At 33.2% G+C, this 19,035-nt stretch overlaps 1 protein-coding gene and 1 long non-coding RNA gene across 3 annotated transcripts; both read left to right on the top strand.

Moving 5' to 3' along the window:
- Nucleotides 1-570: 570 nt before the first annotated feature.
- LOC129434498 (uncharacterized) lies at nt 571-6,948 on the top strand. Of its 2 annotated transcripts, none has more exons than XM_073868867.1 (7): nt 571-673; nt 2,301-2,909; nt 3,036-3,081; nt 3,651-3,742; nt 5,662-5,772; nt 5,856-6,123; nt 6,247-6,948. In XM_073868867.1, the coding sequence occupies exons 2-7, from the start codon at nt 2,464-2,466 to the stop codon at nt 6,460-6,462; spliced, it is 1,179 nt and encodes a 392-aa protein (XP_073724968.1). In that variant the 5' UTR covers nt 571-673; nt 2,301-2,463; the 3' UTR covers nt 6,463-6,948. The 2 variants fall into 2 exon arrangements, with proteins under 2 accessions (XP_073724968.1, XP_073724969.1); XM_073868868.1 differs by lacking the exon at nt 571-673 and adding an exon at nt 1,931-2,077.
- Nucleotides 6,949-11,864: 4,916 nt separating this feature from the next.
- Nucleotides 11,865-18,603, top strand: LOC141364338 (uncharacterized). The gene is made up of 4 exons (XR_012370107.1): nt 11,865-11,974; nt 14,623-14,728; nt 15,445-15,580; nt 17,326-18,603. It is a non-coding gene; the product is annotated as an uncharacterized lncRNA (long non-coding RNA).
- The last annotated feature ends 432 nt before the right edge of the window (nt 18,604-19,035 follow it).

Genomic DNA, 19,035 nt, shown 5'->3' with positions numbered 1-19,035 from the left:
CATTTCACCAGATAACAATGTTAAGTTTGTAAAAAATGAGTTTATTTGGATGTTTTAAGATGGATGTTTCCTTCGTATGCTTTTATGCCACCATGTGTGTGTTTTTGTTGGCTGTACATCATTTTGTCTTTGCACATAATGCCTGATCTCGCGTCATTGCTTGTGAAACATGTGACCCTGTCTGTGAAATCCAGGCTAAAGTCCCATAATCCTACCATAAGACTAAGAACATCAAAGTAGTCATATGGCTTTTTAAACAATGATTTCAGTCCTTGTCATGGTCTTACCCAGTCAATATTAAAGATATCAAGGTTATATTTTCACAGAATTTCCTTTACATCATGAAAGAGGTTTTTATAACAGTAAATCACTATAATGTCTTTAGCTATAACTGGATGACAGCCTTAAAAACCTTTAAAAAAATACACCATTGCCTTTATAAAAGTACATTCTGTGAAAGTTTAACCTTAATATCTTTAATATTGACTGAGCAAGACCATGTCAGCGATTGAAATGAATGTTTATGAAGCCTTCTGGTATTTTTGTGCTTCTAATCTCATAATCAGATTATGAGACCTTAGCCTGGATCTCACAGACAGGGCCACATATAAGAACGTCTCGAGTCGTTTATGTGTCGCAGTTTAGCTCCAAACACTGGATTCTCCTCAAAAAGGTATTTGTCTTTTATTAAAAGTATTTCATGGTGTTTGACTATAGGAATGACTCCAGGTGCTGTGTTATTTGTGGGATCTTTAAAGAAAAGAAATAGGAGTTTATTCTTGATCTCTTTCTCTGTCTCAGTATTTCATAATGTTACATGCATTACATTTAAATCACATTTGTTTGTATAGAGCTTTTCACAGTACATACACGTTTCAAAGCTGTTTTGCATGTTTCTAGATTTCAAAACAAAAATAGCAATAGATGCAATCAGTATGTTGTGATCATTATGATTACAATATTTGAAATATATTTGGCAATTCTGTAATATCGATTTAAAGGAAACAGAATAAAATTATGGAAAAGAAGAAATGAAGTGAACAATGTGTCACTAAATAAGCTAAAAAAGGAACTGACATTTTAATGCATCCACTGGTTTCATAATAAATGCCGTTTAAGTTTAAAGCTATTTTCATAAAGAGTCACTAGATGGCAGCACAGACACAATAAAACCGCTTTCAAATGATTACGTGTTGATTCATGGCATGGATGCATGGAAAAGGGGATCAGGGACTTTGAAGCCCAATAAATGCATCCATCCTTCACAGAAGCAATCCACAACATGTATCCTGCGGGCAATCGATGCAATATCGCAAGAAAAACATCCATACTTCAAACTCTACAAACTACAATAACCAACCTCCGGCAACGGCGCCATCCTGGACCCACGCGATTCACGAGAGTCACTGCGCAACGGTACCCATGGCAACAAACGCTCACTACGCTCAAAGAGTGAATCCAAGATGGCGCCGCCACCGGAAGCCAGTTACTACAGTTCACAAAGCTCAAAAACTGGATATTTCTCTTACAAAACTGCATAGACCACCCACAGAAGACCTTTATTAACCCACTGAAGATGTTTGGATTACCTCTGTGAAGGATAGACGCACCCCCTGGGGGTCAGAAGTTGTTCGCTGATCACTGTTTTGCTTGGAAGAGCAAGTACATACTAATAAACTACCACAAATGCAACATTACAGACTAGGGCTGTGGAAAAAAATATATCGATATTTCGATCTCTACTATCGATATCTTTAAAAAAAACCATCAAATCCCTCTGTGTGCGTCAAACGACCTCCTCCGCCGCTGCTGTAGTTGTCACTGTCCAGTTGTCTGCCAATGTCTCAGAAGTCAGAGTGAGAAAATGGCAGAAAATTTAAAAACAGTTCGGCTCTATTTTTTTTAAACATTTTTGATAAAAAAGAAAAAGTATTGCAATGTATCGTGATATGTATCGTATCGGGAGGCCCTTGCCAATACCCAGCCCTATTACAGACAGTACTAAAATACAACCTTTAGGAAAATACAGCGACACCGCCAATAATTTAAAGCTGGGCAACACAATTAAAAAGTGCAGGTAAATGTTGTCCATGTATGTACAATATCCCATGAAAAATCTGTGAGTTTTGTTATATTGATTTGAGACAGACAGCGTCTATGTAGGTAGGGGATTGAATTCATCTCTTCACAGGTCATGGGTCAACTGAAGACATCTTAACACCATAGACATATGGTTTAAGTTAATTTAGTCTGATTCTCATGTTTAAATAATTTTAAAATCTGTTTTTATTTCTCTTTAGGACTTCTGGAGAGATTACTTGCACGGGTTACACGTTTCTTTTCAGCAACATCAACTTGATATTGACCCATGGATTTTTTTATGTAGATAGGAAATTGTATTTCTCAATGCTGTGCATGTAACCAAACCATTAACTGAGCTCCAATTCAGAATTAAACACACAGATGTCTCACCCAGTGGTTCAAGTGGAAAGACAAAGTCTTAGTGGGCGTCCAAGGACTGTAATACCTATAGGACACATCGTCTATCTACTGAAGATCGGACTTCCTGTCAAAACTATTTCACGTTTGCTGGGAGTTTCTCGAGCGACTCTCTTTAGGAGGCTGACAGAGAACAACCTAACGGTTCGAGGACTGTACAGTAGCTGCACCGATGAAGAACTCGATCAACTTGTTTCAAAAGTAAAGGAAATGATGCCGCATGCAGGTTACAGGTTGATTAAAGAAGCACTGAAAGCACAAGGTTATCGACTACAGTGGAACAGAGTACAAGCAGCAATACAGCGAGTAGAAAGTGTTGGGATTCAGTCAAAAACCACTCAGTTGGGAACAAACTCAGTGCCGTGTCCAAAGTACTTAGTACATGTAGACACAAACCATAAACTTATCAGGTAACCTGAGTATGTGACTTTAACTTTGTTCTTTATTATGAATACATTTAATATTCTTGATAGATGAGGGTTGTTTTTATGCTACTGTATTCAAATAGTGTTTAACAGCATGTTTTTTTTCTTTAGGTACAATATTGTGATCTTCGCAGGCATTGATGTCTTCTCACGTAAGGTAATATGCTTTATAATATGCTTTATATTCATATGCTTTTTCTTGATGAGCAAAACGACCCCAGAAAATAAGTCTAGTTTATAGACCAAAAATATAACATTTAAGTGATTTTGTGCATAAAACAAGCAAACAAATATGCAAATGGGGTAAGCAAATTTTTCTTGAATTTAGTGTTTAAGAAAATTTTTCAAGATTTTTTTGCTTACCCCACTGGCAGATTTTTTTCTTGGGTTAATTTAAGAATTTTTAGATATTTTTTACTGAAAACAAGACAAAAATACTAAGAATTTTTTTCTTGACAATAATTTTTTTGCAGTGTAGTGTAATGGTAATGTACTTTAATAATTATGACTAAACCAGATAAAGTTTTGTAGGGTATACTCAAACATTTAAATAATATTTGTAATTATAAGTAAATGTATTTAAAAACATGTTATAATGTGGTGTACGCCTTTTTCAGTATGAACTGTTTATTAAAATATGATTATAATTTTTTTATTACTGATTAAAATGTTAGTTTTGCTGAAATAGTTTCTTGTAAAACATTGTCCTTGTGTTTTTTTGTGTAGATAATGTACCTGAGAGCTGCAGACAACAACCGATCTGACACAACCCTGTCATTTTTCAGCCAGGCTGTTGAGAAATTTGGATGCCCACTAACGTAAAAGCATTCATTTCTTCTTGTACAATCTTCACAAATAATAATAAATAAAAAGACATTATGGCCTGGTTCACAGACTGGGTTAGAGTTAGTAGCTTTTATAAATGTGACTTAGAAGAAACATTACTGGTGTGCATCTTGACACAAAACAATGGCACTGATAGATTTTTAAGGTGCAGTGTGTAATTTTTAGAAGGATCTCTTGACAGAAATGCAAAATAATTTACAAAACTATATTGTCAGGGGTGTATAAAGACCTTTTCATAATGAACCGTTATGTGTTTATTACATTAGAACGAGACCTTTTTATCTACATACAAAGAGGGTCCCCTTACATGGAAGTCGCCATTTTGTGCCGCTATTTTTTTACAGAAGCCCTTAACGACAATTTTTTTACTAAGTTGTCTCCGACTATGACATGGTTGTCTGGTGACAGCTACCGTAGCTTCTCTATGTGTTTCAAAAGCAAGGAGTGAGCAGTGGACTACGCCGTTGGTTGCAATTCGCAACCTCACCACTAGATGCCGCTAAAATTTACACACTGCACCTTTAAGATATGTCATGGCAAGTTGTTTTCAGTTAAAGGGATAGTTCACCCAAAAATAAAAATTCTGTCATCATTTTCTCATCCTCATGTTGTTCTAAACCTGTATGAATTTCTTTTTTCTCACGAACACAAAAGAAGATATTTTAAATGATGGTAAGCACACAATTGATGGTACCCATTACATTCCATCTTATTTGTTTTTCCTACTATGAAAGTCAATGGTTACCATTAGCTGTGTGCTTACCACCATTTATCCTGATATCTTTTTTTGGGTTCAGAAAAAAGAAATTTGTACAGGTTTAGAACAACATGATGAGAAAATGATGACAGAATTTTCATTTTTGGGTAAACTATCCCTTTAAGAAAGATCAAACATGCATTTTAATCTGGGACTAACCATAAACTGTAAAAAATAATTTTCAAGAAAAAAATTCTTAGTATTTTTGTCTTGTTTTCAGTAAAAATATCTAAAAATTCTTAAATTAAGATGCTTTTTCTTGATGATTAAAATGACCCAAGAAAATAAGTAGTTTTTAGACCAAAAATATCAAATTGAAGTGATTTTGAAAATGGGGTAAGCTAAAAAATATTCAAAATTTTTCTTAAATACAAATTTAAGAAAAATTTAGATTTTTTGCTTGTTTCATGCACAAAATCACTTAAATTTTATATTTTTGGTCTAAAAACTACTTATTTTCTTGGGTCATTTTAATCATCAAGAAAAAGCATCTTAATTTAAGAATTTTTTGATATATTTTTTTTTACTGATAACAAGAAAAAATACTAAGAATTTTTTTCTTGAAAATTATTTTTTGAAGTGTAAGCGCCTTCACTGCAAAAAATGACTTTCTCACTTAGTATTTTTGTCTTGATTTCAGTAGAAATATTTAAAAATTATGATTTATCTTGTTGAGCAAAATGGCCTAGGAAAAATATACAATTTAAGTAAATTTGATTTAAGTTCAAGCAAAGGTATCTGTCAATGGGGTAAGAAAAAAAAAATCTAAAAACAAGTTTTCTTTTTTCTTAAACACTTAATATAAGCAACATTTTCTCACTCTTTTGGCAGATAATTTTGCTTGTTTCAAACACAAATTCACTTAAATTGTTTTTTTTTTGTCTAAAAACTAGACTTATGTTCTTAGGTCGTTTTGCTCATCAAGAAAATACATCTTGATTTAACAATGTTTAGATATTTATACTCAAAACAGGACAAAATACTAAGCAAGAAAGTCATTTTTTGCAGTGTTGTCTGTGAAACAGGTCCTGTTTACATTTAGTTTGATATTACACACATAAGCATTTATTAAAATCGCAGCTAATGAGATATTAATATAATTTTCTGTCTCTTTCTTGTTTTATTATTGTATAGAGTTCAAGCTAATCACGGAGGAGAAAATGTTGGTGTGGCTCGGTTGATGTTTACTGTACGTGGATCAGACAGTAACTGTTTTATAGCAGACAAAAGTGTCCACAGTCACAGGTAAGATTGTTTATTTCTTTAAATGTATACTGTAATCACTATATCAACGTTTTAATGTAATTGGTCTGGTTTTTTTTTTTTAGATTAGAGAGTCTCTGGCGTGATCTCTGGATAGGGGTCACTAGCTTATTCTACCATATTTTACACACATTAGAGGAACAGGACATGCTGGATCTGAGCAGCGCTCTTCAATTATTTTGCTGCCATTTTGTGTTTTTGCCCCGACTGCAAGCAAACCTAGATTTGTTTCATGAGAGATGGGACAACCACCCACTCACAACGGAGCAAAACCTCACACCAAACCAGCTGTGGGAGATCGGACAGATGAAAAATCCCATTGCCAAATCAGAGGTATTAAAGTACTTATACATAAAAATATCATCAGAGACTTGAATGCTTTGCATTGTATTTATAATAACCAAATGAACTGTGAATTATGATGATGTAAACAATAAACCTTATGTTTTATGTTAGGAGATGACCATTCCTGATATCAAAAGAGAGGACAGGGGATCTATCGAAGATAAACACACGGCGATAAATGATCCACAGTTTAAAGGGCCTATAAGTCCTGAACATATGGAGCAGTTAAGACAACAAATTAATCCTTTACAACCCTCCAAGTACAATGGCATGGACATTTATATGAGCACAGTCCAGTTTGTGCAAAATCTGCATAGTAAAAAGTAGATCTTGTTGCATGTACTGTGCTTTTCATTAAAATTTTTGAACTGTGTTACTTTTTTACTAGATGTCATCAATAAACATAAACTCTTGTTTAATCTTTTTTATTGAGCACATTACAATGAACATTAAGTCCTTAAATACAAAGCTAGCAAAGGACAAACCCACCCTCTACAGACAGTAGACCTATCATCATGTCTGCTGTTAAAGCTGAGAAATATGTTTAATAACAAGTATGCTTTTTGTTTTGGTTGACTCCACTTGACTGAACAATTACCAGGTTAACTTTGCACAACTTTCCAGCTTCTTTATTGTTATAATGAGTTTGATAAACACTGATTGTGATGTTATGACTTTTACCTGAGTAAATAAATATCACCTCCATCTGTCATGTGCTTAACATTGTATGAGATGTTCCTTGAAAAATACTGTTTGTTTGCTGAAATATGTTGGATATAATAAACTGAAATAAATGTTCAGTTATATTTTGTTTTTAAGTTAGCACGTGACTGTTTAATCCACATACAATGGAAAAAGATGAATATGAAATACTATGTTGTAATACAGAGATGTTACTGTTTTGTTTTTTTAAACAACCCTGTAATAAGATTCAGTATATTATACACGGCAAAAAATTATTTTCAAGAAAAATATTTGTTTTTTGTCTTGTTTTCGGTAAAAATATCTAAAAATTCTTAAATTAATATGCTTTTAAAATAAGCCTAGATATAAGCCTAGATTTTAGACCAAAAATATTGAATTTAAGTACATTAAAAAAAAAGTACATAAAACGAGCAAAAAAAAAAAATCTACCAATGGTGTAGCAAATTTTTCGGTAACACTTTACAATAAGGTTCATTAGTTAACATTAGTTAGCTACATTAGTTAACATGAACTAATAATGAACTGCACACATACAGCATTTATTAATCTTTGTTAATATTAGTTTCAACAATTACTAATACTTTATTAAAATCTTGTTAACATTAGTTAATAGACTCTGAACCAACATGAACAAACAATTAAAGCTTAAATTTGTATTAACTAACATTAACAAAGATGAATAAATCCTGTAACAAACGTATTGCTCATGGTTTGTTCAAGTTAGTTAATAGATTAACTAATGTTAACTAATGAACCTTATTGTAAAGTGTTACCAATTTTTCTTCAATTTTTCTTGAATTTAGTTTTTAAGAAAAATTTTCAATATTTTTTTTGCTTACCCCATTGGCAGATTTTTTTGCTTGTTTTATGCACAAAATCACTAAAATTTAATACTTTTGGTCTAAATACTAGACCTATTTTCTTTTACTCATCAAGAAAATACATCTTAATTAAATATATTTTTTTTTATATCTATACTGAAAACAAAACAAAAATACTAACCCTACTGAAAAATCCAGCCAAGACCAGCACAACCTGGTAGCTGGTTTTAGCTGGTTATAGGTGGCATGGCCTAAGCTGGTCCCCCCCGTCCGGCAAAGCTAGTCCAGCTAGACCAGTTTAAAAAGTGATCAAAGCACATCTAGACCAGCCTGCCACAACAGCAAAACCAGCTAAAACCAAGCTGGGAGACCAGACACAACCAGCTCACCAGCCCACGCCGGGCCCAGCTGGAATTTTCAGTAGGGTAAGAAAATATATTTTGCAGTATAATGACTGTATGTATATAAGTAAAACAAATTAAAACATTTAACTGATCGGTCCAACATTAAATACACTGAAAAAAATTAATTCAATTTACTACATTTTTTTTAAACTTAAGTGGCCGCAATCAACCTATTTAAGCCACACTTAATCAATTGTAAAATACAATAAAAAAAGTTTTGTTTAAATGTAGCTTAAATAAATTGATTGCAACCACTTACCTTAAAAAAATTGAGCAAATTGAAAGAATCATTTTTTTCAGTGTAGTCTCAAACCAAACTTTTACTATTAATTTCTCTCATTATATTGTAGTCCAACATATTGTTTTCTTAGCAATAATATTAAAATAAATATCCAGTAGTGTAAAACTTTCTTGAAATAATGTAGGCTTTACACAAGTAATGATTTGCTGTTTTATAAGATGGGTAACAGCGCCACCTACTGCATATACCATGTTACTGGCGGGGAAGCGGTGCCTCTTAATTGATTAGATAACTAGTCAGTCAGTGGCTGGTAAAGAGTTAATGTTTGTAACTTCTGAAGTCATTTCTGTTGTCAAGGTCACCCTGACACGACGCTTTAATATCGTGACATCATAAAGCTCACGCTCAAGTCATCGCGCGTGGAGCAGCACGATTCGTTCATGCGTCACATCTGAAGTGCCTCCTGACAGCAGCTGGATTTATCCTCCAAAAGGTATTTGTCTTTTATTAAACTTTTATGATGTTTGCTTATAGCAGTCGTTTTAAATGCAGTATTGCTTACAGAAGTAACGAAATAGAGCAAATTAATCATATAAATCAAGTTTGTTATTGAGCTGTATCTCCAGCAAAAGAAGAAATTAAGTGATTTTAACTGCAGTCCGCGCGTTTTCCCCAACACTGAAGTGAATTATTTTAATTCTTCTATTTAAAATTAATATTATGTTCAATTTCACAGTAAAATCGCTTTTCGCTAAGTAATTACAGTAATTACAGTCACTAGATGGCAGCACAAACACAATAAAACGACAACACACAAGTTACTTATCAATGAACAACATCCATTATAAAAGCTCAAAAGCTAGATTTAATTAATTAAACACTGAAAAATAAACTAATGGTTAGGGTTTATTGTTTGTATTGTACCATACATCCCTACTGAAACAAACTCCTAAAACCAGCATAAGCAGGTGGGCTGGTTTTAGCTGGTTTTGCTGGTGTAGCAAGCTGGTCTAACTGTGTTTTGGTAACTTTTTAAGTTGGTTTAGCTGGACATAACTGGTCAGGCTGGAAGACCAGCTGCCCCGACCAGCTTTGCCAGGTTGGGAGAACCAGCTTAAACCAGCTAAAACCAGCTCATGCTGGTCTTAGCTGGATTATTCAGTAGGGATGATAGGTAGATAGAAATGTATTACAGTTTTTCTCAGTCTCTTTGGAGCATTTCTCAGATCAGATTTAAATTTATTAAAACACTTTGTTAAACCTTCACATCATTAACTCAGTTGTGCACAACATATAAGCAAATTCTCATTGTTTTGGACAAATTGTAAATGCTTTTATACAATCATGCACTTGATCATGTGAACTTGTCTGCTGTTTGCTACATTTTTAATTGCTTATGTAATTTTTCTGTCAAAGTTCATTATACTGGTTTCTGTTGAATAGTCTTCTTACATCTCAAAACATTTAGAAATAAGTTTCTTCACATAAGTCACGTAGAATGGTTGACCTTTTTACCATAATATGTTTTTGTGTGAACTGAACTGATAAATTTCTGAAGGGGAATGATTGTGTGAAGTGTAAGATGACTGTATAAGACATTATGAGGGATTATTTGGTACTCTGCAAGGAAAGATATCTGTTGTGATTGTGGATGAGAATCTGCTGACATCCTGGGACAGGAGAAAATTTTGAGTTTATATTATTTTTTTTTCACATTATACAGTGAAGCTTTCTAGTTTTGTTATTTTGTATTTACTGTAAAGTATGATTTACAGTTTTTCTCAGAGAATTTCTCAGATCAGAAATTAATTTTCTGATTCTCATTGTTTTGGACTGAGAATGGGCCCAAACGACTTGCTAATGATGCATAATCATGATGTTTGGTCTTCTTTTCAAATCCTGTAGTGAAAACTATTCATAAGCTCTGTCCTAAATGACATACTTTACACTATTCACTTAAACTACGCACTATGTACTCACACATTTATGAATTTTAGAAGAGTAGTATCATCCCAAATGAAACACTTGATGGTTTTGTACTAACCAGAAGTGTAAGCATTTCCCAGATGAGGGCAATGACATCAAATGCATACTTTAGTACAATGCAAGTTAATGAATATCAATTTGTACACTGTTCTTGTGATATCATTTTCTTCAACATGACTTTAGTAAGTGTCAGACTGTCTCACGGGTAAACCTCACTCTTACTGCATCTGAAAGCCCGTCTCTCTTACATTACGTAAGCAAAGCCATACGGCCAAAAATATCTATTTTAAGACATACAAAAAATGGCCAAAAAATATTTTTGCTGAAATATTTTTTGGAATATATTTACAAAAATATTTTTTCACCATTTTTAAATTTAAATGTAAAATACATTTATTTTTAAAGCATTTATATTCACATTGCATGGGAGACAAGTTTTGAATATGTTAAAATTAATGCAAAAATATAATTATAAAAGTCAAAGTAAAGTTTTTCTTGAAAATTTGGTAACACTTTCCTGAAATATATTTTGGAATATATTTACAAAAATATATTTTTCACCATTTTATATATATATATATATATATATATATATATATATATTATAGACAGTTTCAGAGGTAACAACATAAACAAGCGGCTGTCGCGGTCCGCACGTAACTTCTGGTAAACTCTGCTAAGAATAAATAACATCAAAGTACTTTAAACATACTTTATTTATATAACAAGCAAAAAAACAACACATAGATTACCTAGGAAACCAAAACATTTGTTATTTTCGACGAGGCATTTGTTCAAGAGATCAGTTTAGCAACTAGTCAGACCATAAAAAAAACGAAACCGGAAGTAAAGTTCAGATCCAGACGTGTATCACGTGGGTCCGATGAAACCGTTTATAGAATTTATATTCACATCGCATAAGAGACAAGTTTTGAATATGTTAAAATTAATTTTATTTTCAACTGCATAAAAATACTTATAATTTTATATTGTAAACATACTTAATCATTTTTTTAAAACTTTAATATTTTGGCCAGGAAAAAATATTTTTTGCTGTATAGGTTGTAAAATTGCCCCTGACATTTGGAAATATATGTTAATATGAAGGTTAAAACTAAATATATTTTCAAATAAAAAATATATTAAATTAAGGTTTACTTTTTACAAAATGTATTTAGCATATTTTTAAAAAACATTTTTGGCTAGAGAAATTATTTTTTTTGCCATATGGGAAGCCGTGACTGTTGATTGCTTTAAGTAGCGTTGCACATTTGGAGTGCCTCATCCACAAACTTAAAGTACACTTTATTTTTGGGTATTTTTAGTGTGAACAATACTTACACTATTTATAATAGAAGATGGCTTAGAATGGTGCATACATGTGCAATTTGGGACACCCCTTTCAAGTTCTATTGGATAATCAAATATTGTCAGTGTATTTAAACCTTCAGGAAAAATGTTTAAAACCTTTCAAAATAAGAGACTTCATCCTATTGACAATGAAAGCAGTGCTATAGTGAATTATGTTGTATTTTTATATTGTATATTGATGTTGAGTGTTTCTGCATTAAGTTCTAGATGAGAGTTGAGTTGCCGTGACAACCGTGACGCATCATCAGTCAACAAAAAACAACACCAAACTCTCCAAAATCTCTCTCAACTCTTCTCTTTTATTGGAAAAGGTTAGTAAAAATTATTACATTTCAAAGAAAAAACATTGTAATTTACACGCTTTAATCTCACAGTAAAGTTTTTATTGAATATTTGGTAACATTTTAACATTAACATTAATAAATCCATCAACTAACATGAACAAACAATCAACTATATAGTTTTTCAGCATGTATTAATTCTTGCTAATGTTAGTTAATATCAATACAGTTATTCATGTTAGTTCCTGGTGCATTAATTACAGTTTTTCTCAGTTGTTTTGAAGCTTAAAATCAGAAAAATCTGTATTAACATTATGAATGTCCTGCAAAAGCCTGTAACTTATTCAAAATCTTTAATTCGTCAGTGAACATGTCAGTGCCATCAAAATAGCAAATCCGTGTGTCATTGTTCATGAACAAGACAGTCAAAATGTTTAGTCATGTTTTCAATATACCAAGTGTACCTACACAATTATAAGTGTCAGTATTTTGTTGCCCTGTTTGACTCTCATTATAAAGGTAAGTGTGCAGTTTTATAGTCTTATCAGTATTTTATACATGTTAAAAAACATTACTACAAAGACGACTTAGTAAGACTGAAAAAATCCATTAATAGTTAAAGTTTATTGGTTAGTTAAGTAGTCACATTTGACAGTTTAGGCTAAAAAAAGTCCAATGAAGTTCAACGACAGCAGGAGTTCAAAATGCTTCAGCGTCACGTGATTCATGTTGACTTCAGATACTTTCAGAAAGTTGATAGCAGGCCAATCAAAAACACTGAATTAGAGGCAACAAGCTTTAATTTGTGGATCAAAAAATACATCGATGTACATTATTTATATAGCACACCGATATGTGTATGTACACAGCAAAACCCCCATTGTTAAATTAACACTCTTCAGACAAAGTTTAGCTAAAGCCAGGACTAGACCTTAGTTAAATTAAATTGATGTCTTAGAAAAAGATGCTACTTGTGTGGGAGACAAATCAATGGCACTGGCATATTTTAAGATCTGTATGTGCAAGTTATTTTCAGTTGAGATAACTCAAATAAATGTCTTAATCTATAGGACTATCCTTTAAAGGTACCCCGATAATCCAGACTTGTGCGCTTTAATACTTTATATTTGCCTTCAAATACTAAAATTTATTGATAGAAACACATTAAATATATGAATTTATGAACTTGTTTACTTTAAAAACCCCAACATGTAATACTCATTTTAATCTATTTGGACTCATTTTGAATGGCCATCAGGCTGGTTTTGTTTCGCGGATCTGGCAACCATGTTTATAATCACATAATTTTATAATCTACTGATTGAAGACTTGTTTATCATGTAGTGAAAACTATTTATAAGCTCTGTCCCAAATGACATACTATACACTATGCACTTAAACTACGCACTATGTACTCACCCATCTAGTGTATGAATTTTAGAAGAGTCGTATTATTTCAAATAAAATAACACTTAATGGTTTTGTACTAACCAGAAATGTAAGCGTTTCCCTGATGACGTCAAATTCATACTGTAGTACAATGCAAGTCAATGAATATCAATTTGTACACTGTTCTTGTAATATCATTGTTATTTATTTTGTTCAACATGACTTCAGTAAGCATCAGACTGTCTTCGCCCCGCCTCTCTTTCGCCATGTAAGCAAACCCATACGGCAAAAATATATGTTAAAAGATATTTCAAAATATACAGAAAATGTCAAAAAAAAATTTGCTGAAATATATTTACAAAATAATTATTTTTTATATATTTTAAAATGTAATTTAAAAATAAATGTATTTTTAAAGCATTTATATTCACATCGTATGGTAGAAAAGTTTTGAAAATGTTAAAATTAATTATATATTTAACTGCAAAAATATACTGATAATTTTATATTTTAAACATATTTATACATTTTATAATTTTTTTTATATTTTGGCCAGGAACAATATATTTTTTTTTGGTGTATAGGTTGTAAAATTGCCCCCTGAAATACATTTTAAAATATATGCTAATGTATGAAGGTTAAAACGAAATGTATTTTCAAATAAAAAAAAATTGGTTTGTCTTTTTTTCAGATTTCTTTCAGATATTTTGGGGTTAGGAAGAACCAATAAATATAAAAACCAAATATTTTCTTTGAACATGAAGCAGTGTAATTGTCCATGTTTGTGTACAACAGGTTCCAGTTACACAGAATTAAGTGTTATGGTGCAAACAACCAAAAAATGTGATGTCCACATATGTGGACATCCAGGTCTTAGGAGTTTAAAACATATTTTTGGCCAGAGAAATGTATTTTTTTGTCGTATGGGAAGCCGCGACTATTGATTGAATTAAGTGTAAAGTGTTGCACACTTGTAGTGGAGTGCACTTGAAGTGCATCATTCGCATACTTCAAGTACACTTTATTTTTGGGTATTTTTAGTGTAAACACTACTTACAATATTCATACTAGAAAATGGCTTAGAATAGTGCATAAGTGTGTGATTTGGGACACACCTTTCAAGTGCTATTGGATGATCAAAATATTGTCAGTGTATTAAAACCTTCAGGAAAAATGTTTAAAAACATTTAAAAATAAAAACTTCATCCTATTGACAATGAAAGCAGTGCTATAGTGAATAATGTTGTATTTTTATATTGTATATTAATGTTGAGTGTTTCTGCATTAAGTTCTAGATGAGAGTTGAGTTGCCGTGACAACCGTGACGCATCATCAGTCAACAAAGAGCAACACCAAACTCTCATCTCTCTCAACTCTTCTCTTTTATTATAAAAGGTTAGTAAAAATTATTACATTTCAAAGAAAAAACATTGTCATTCACACGCTTTAATGTCAAAGTAAAGTTTTTATCGAATATTTGGTAACATTTTAACATTAACATTAATAAATCCATCAACTAACATGAACAAACAATCAACTATATAGTTTTTCATCATGTATTAATTCTTGTTAATGTTAGTTAATATCAACACAGTTATTCATGTTAGTTCCTGGTGCATTAATTACAGTTTTTCTCAGTTGTTTTGAAGCTTAAAATCAGAAAAATCTGTATAAACATTATGAATGTCCTGCAAAAGCCTGTAACTTGTTCAAAATCCTTAATTCATCTCTCAAAAGTAAATTTTTACGTCAGTGAACATGTCAGTGCCATCAAAATAGCAAATCAGTGTGTCATTGTTCATGAACAAGACGGTCAAAATGTTTAGTCATGTTGTCAATATACCAAGTGTACCTACACAATTATAAGTGTCAGTATTTTCTGATGTAAACTGTGATGAATTCACCTTTTTACCATTTTTAATGCTAAATTGTATATTGGACAATTATTATAATAATCTGCATGATAAAAATTTTATTTCTAATCTGAGAAATGCTCCAAAGAGACTGAGAAAAACTGTAATAAGTAAAAATGTATTATATACAGTCATGTGATGAAGAAAAATGCAATTTGGCATCTCCAATTCATCTAACCTGCATGTTTTTACCTGTAGGAGGAGACGGGAATACCCGGAGTAAACCCACGCTGACACCGGGAGAACATGCAAACCCCACACAGAAAGCCCACCTGACCTAACCGGGGCTCGAACCGCTGACCTTTTACTGCCCTGTTTGACTCTCATTATAAAGGTAAGTGTGCAGTTTTATAGTCTTATCAGTATTTTATACATGTAAACAAATTACATTACAATCACTTCAAACACACACAGAAGAAAAATCCATTAATAGTTCATAAAAGTTTATTGGTTAGTTAAGTGGTCACATTTGAAAGTTTAGGCTAAAAAAAATTCCAATGAAGTTCAACACCCAACTCTTAAAGGGGAGAGTTACGACAGCAAGAGTTCAAAATGCTTCAGCGTCACGTGATTCATGTTGACTTCAGATACTTCCAGAAAGTTGATAGCAGGCCAATCAAAAACACTGAATTAGAGGCAACAAGCTTTCATTTTTGGATCAAAAAATTCATCGATGTACAATATTTATATAACACACCGATATGTGTATGTACACAGCAAAACCCGCATTGTTAAATTAACACTCTTCAGACAAGGCTTAGCTAAAGCCAGGACTATACTTAGTTAAATTAAATTGTTAAAACATCTTTTATAATCATGCCTTAAAAAAGATGCTACTGGTGTATATCTTGAGACAAATCAATGGCACTGGCATGTTTTAAGATCTGTATATTTTCAGTTGAGATAACTCAAAAAATGTCTTAATCTAGGACTATCCTTAAAAGTTACCCCGACTATGAAGACTTGTATGCTTTAATACTTTATATTTGCCTTCAACTACTAAAATTAATTGATAGAAACACAATATTATATTAATTACTTAAAAAACCCCAACATGTAATACTCATTTTAATCTATTTGGACTAATTTTGAATGGCCATCAGGCTGGTTTGTTTCGCGGATCTGGCAACCATGTTTATAATCACATAATTTTATAATCTACGTATTGAAGACTTGTTTATCACGTTTATGGCCGAAAAGTGCAAATACAAAAAATTTATTAAAGTAATCAATACAACAAATTAAAAACACAATTGCAAATGTCCGGTTAACATGACTCATTCATTGACACGAGGTAAAAAATAGTTTTCTGTGACGCAGAATGATGGCTAAATTTGAACCCACAGTTAGGGCTATACAGGCCATGTTTACATTAAAGCATCTGTTTTAAAAAGGCATTTTAAAATGAAAATGATCCTCGTCTATACTGGCATTTCAAAAAATATCTTCGTCCACACTATACACGACCATAAACATGAAACATGACCATTAACACACACTGAGCATGCGCATAAATGTGTAAAATAACTTATTACTCTAGTATATCGGCAAACATTCATATCTGGATTATTTTGACGGTAACGATACCAGACAATATTTTGAAACCTTCAGAAATTTGTTTGTGAGTCTTATATTATTCTAGCACCCCCCCCACACACAAAATATTTGTATTTGTAATGCATCAACAACTTGCACAGGGTTTCTTTTAATGTTCTTATTTATTTATATTCACAAAACTTTTCAACGAAACATTGATTCAAATTAAGAGACAAGGAATATGAAATAAAATTCGCAAACTAAACTTAAATTAAACTAAAAAATTATGTCTGACCTCTCTATTTCTTTCATCATGCTGACCTTCGATCCATTACAACATGTTTAAAATTACAGTCTGTATTTCGTAATAGACTAATTGAATTGAAATAAAACATAAACAACATTACAACAATATTCAAAACCAACAATACTCAAACATAAATATAAAACAGACATTCTGTATTAGGATACATTTTAAAAACTGATAAAGCTTTTATTATAGTTGGGTGCACTAAGTTTATAAAAATCACTTTCACACCGCAGACAAAATCAACGCATTTCAGAGAAGCATGACTTAAGGAGAACACGGTATGTGGAATCTATCTATCTATCTATCTATCTATCTATCTATCTATCTATCTATCTATCTATCTATCTATCTATCTATCTATCTATCTATCTATCTATCTATCTATCTATCTATCTATCTATCTATCTAACTATCTATCTAGATACTATCTATCTATCTATCTAGTACTAACACTAGCGGTCAGTCTTAAGTGTCTAACACTTCTTCTTCTCTACAAATCTTTACTATGATTATAATCCAGCCCAATAAGTCCCATTCTAAGTGATTCGTTTATGATTAATCTGGTGCGGTGTTGATAGGCCCCGGTGTTTCTCTGTAAGCTAACACTTGTTAGATGAATCAAAGGCTTCGCTATGGTGAGTTCTCCACTAGGCTTGTACCGCTGAACTGACTCGAGTCTGTTCAGTCGGGGTGCTGTGGTAGTCCACTCTTTCTGCACCTTAGGCAGCAATATGCAGTGTGGCCTCTGCCATCGGGCACTCCGATCGCTAACCGTGCCAACTGACATAAGACCCTAGTGGCTGTGCCAGTTGGTGGGTGACACTTTTGAGTGCTGCCCGGTGTGTTAGAGGCGTGACTGTTGAGCAGTCGAGGTGGGGAGGGCGGACGGCCCAGCGCTCTTGGCTGCGTGCTCAGGGAAGTGCCTTGTCTGTGGGTTCCACCTGGGTAGCCTTAAATAGTCAACAAGTGTAGTGAAAGAGATTCACTTTTCTCCCCTTTGTAGCCACTAGAGGCACCAGATGTAAGGTAGCATTCCCTATCCTTCAAAGGTCTATCTTTCTATCTATCTATCTATCTATCTATCTATCTATCTATCTATCTATCTATCTATCTATCTATCTATCTATCTATCTATCTATCTATCTCTTGCACAACTAACATGCACATTAAAGCAATACACAAAAAAGATGCTAGAGGCTAACATGCAGAATAAAGCAATACACAAAAAAGATGCTAGAGGCTCGGCCGCGGTGGTCCGGTCTGGCGCCGATGGTGATACAAGAGTCTCTAGCACAAAAAAAGATGCTAGAGGCTTGACCACGGCTCTGCCGCGGTTAGTCGCTAGCACGACTAGCATGCAGATTAGAGTAACGCACAAAAAAGATGCTAGAGGCTAATATGCAGAATAAAGCAATACACAAAAAAGATGCTAGAGGCTCGGCCGCGGTGGTCCGGTTTGGCGCCGATGGTGATACAAGAGTCTCTAGCACAAAAAAAGATGCTAGAGGCTTGACCGCGGCTCTGCCGCGGTTAGTCGCTAGCACGACTCGGATGCAGATTAGAGTAAAGCACAAAAAAGATGCTAGAGGCTAATATGCAGAATAAAGCAATACACAAAAAAGATGCTAGAGGCTCGGCCGCGGTGGCCCGGTTTGGCGCCGATGGTGATACAAGAGTCTCTAGCACAAAAAAAGATGCTAGAGGCTTGACCGCGGCTCTGCCGCGGTTAGTCGCTAGCACGACTAACATGCAGATTAGAGTAATGCACAAAAAAGATGCTAGAGGCTAACATGCAGAATAAAGCAATACACAAAAAAGATGCTAGAGGCTCGGCCGCGGTGGTCCGGTTTGGCGCCGATGGTGATACAAGAGTCTCTAGCACAAAAAAAGATGCTAGAGGCTTGACCGCGGCTCTGCCGCGGTTAGTCGCTAGCACGACTAGC

Source organism: Misgurnus anguillicaudatus, chromosome 6, assembly GCF_027580225.2.
Source record: "Misgurnus anguillicaudatus chromosome 6, ASM2758022v2, whole genome shotgun sequence".
Taxonomy (NCBI): domain Eukaryota; kingdom Metazoa; phylum Chordata; class Actinopteri; order Cypriniformes; family Cobitidae; genus Misgurnus; species Misgurnus anguillicaudatus.
Note: the sequence above shows the minus strand (reverse complement) of the source record. Positions and strands in the feature narration are given on the sequence as shown.

What these genes read in the sequence shown, in the direction of transcription:
- LOC129434498 (XM_073868867.1), top strand. Translation starts at nt 2,464, where the DNA reads ATGTCTCACCCAGTGGTTCAAGTGGAAAGACAAAGTCTTAGTGGGCGT. An exon ending in AAAAGTGTCCACAGTCACAG is followed by an intron (nt 5,773 to 5,855) that starts GTAAGATTGTTT and finishes TTTTTTTTTTAG; the next exon opens with ATTAGAGAGTCTCTGGCGTG. An exon ending in ATCCCATTGCCAAATCAGAG is followed by an intron (nt 6,124 to 6,246) that starts GTATTAAAGTAC and finishes GTTTTATGTTAG; the next exon opens with GAGATGACCATTCCTGATAT.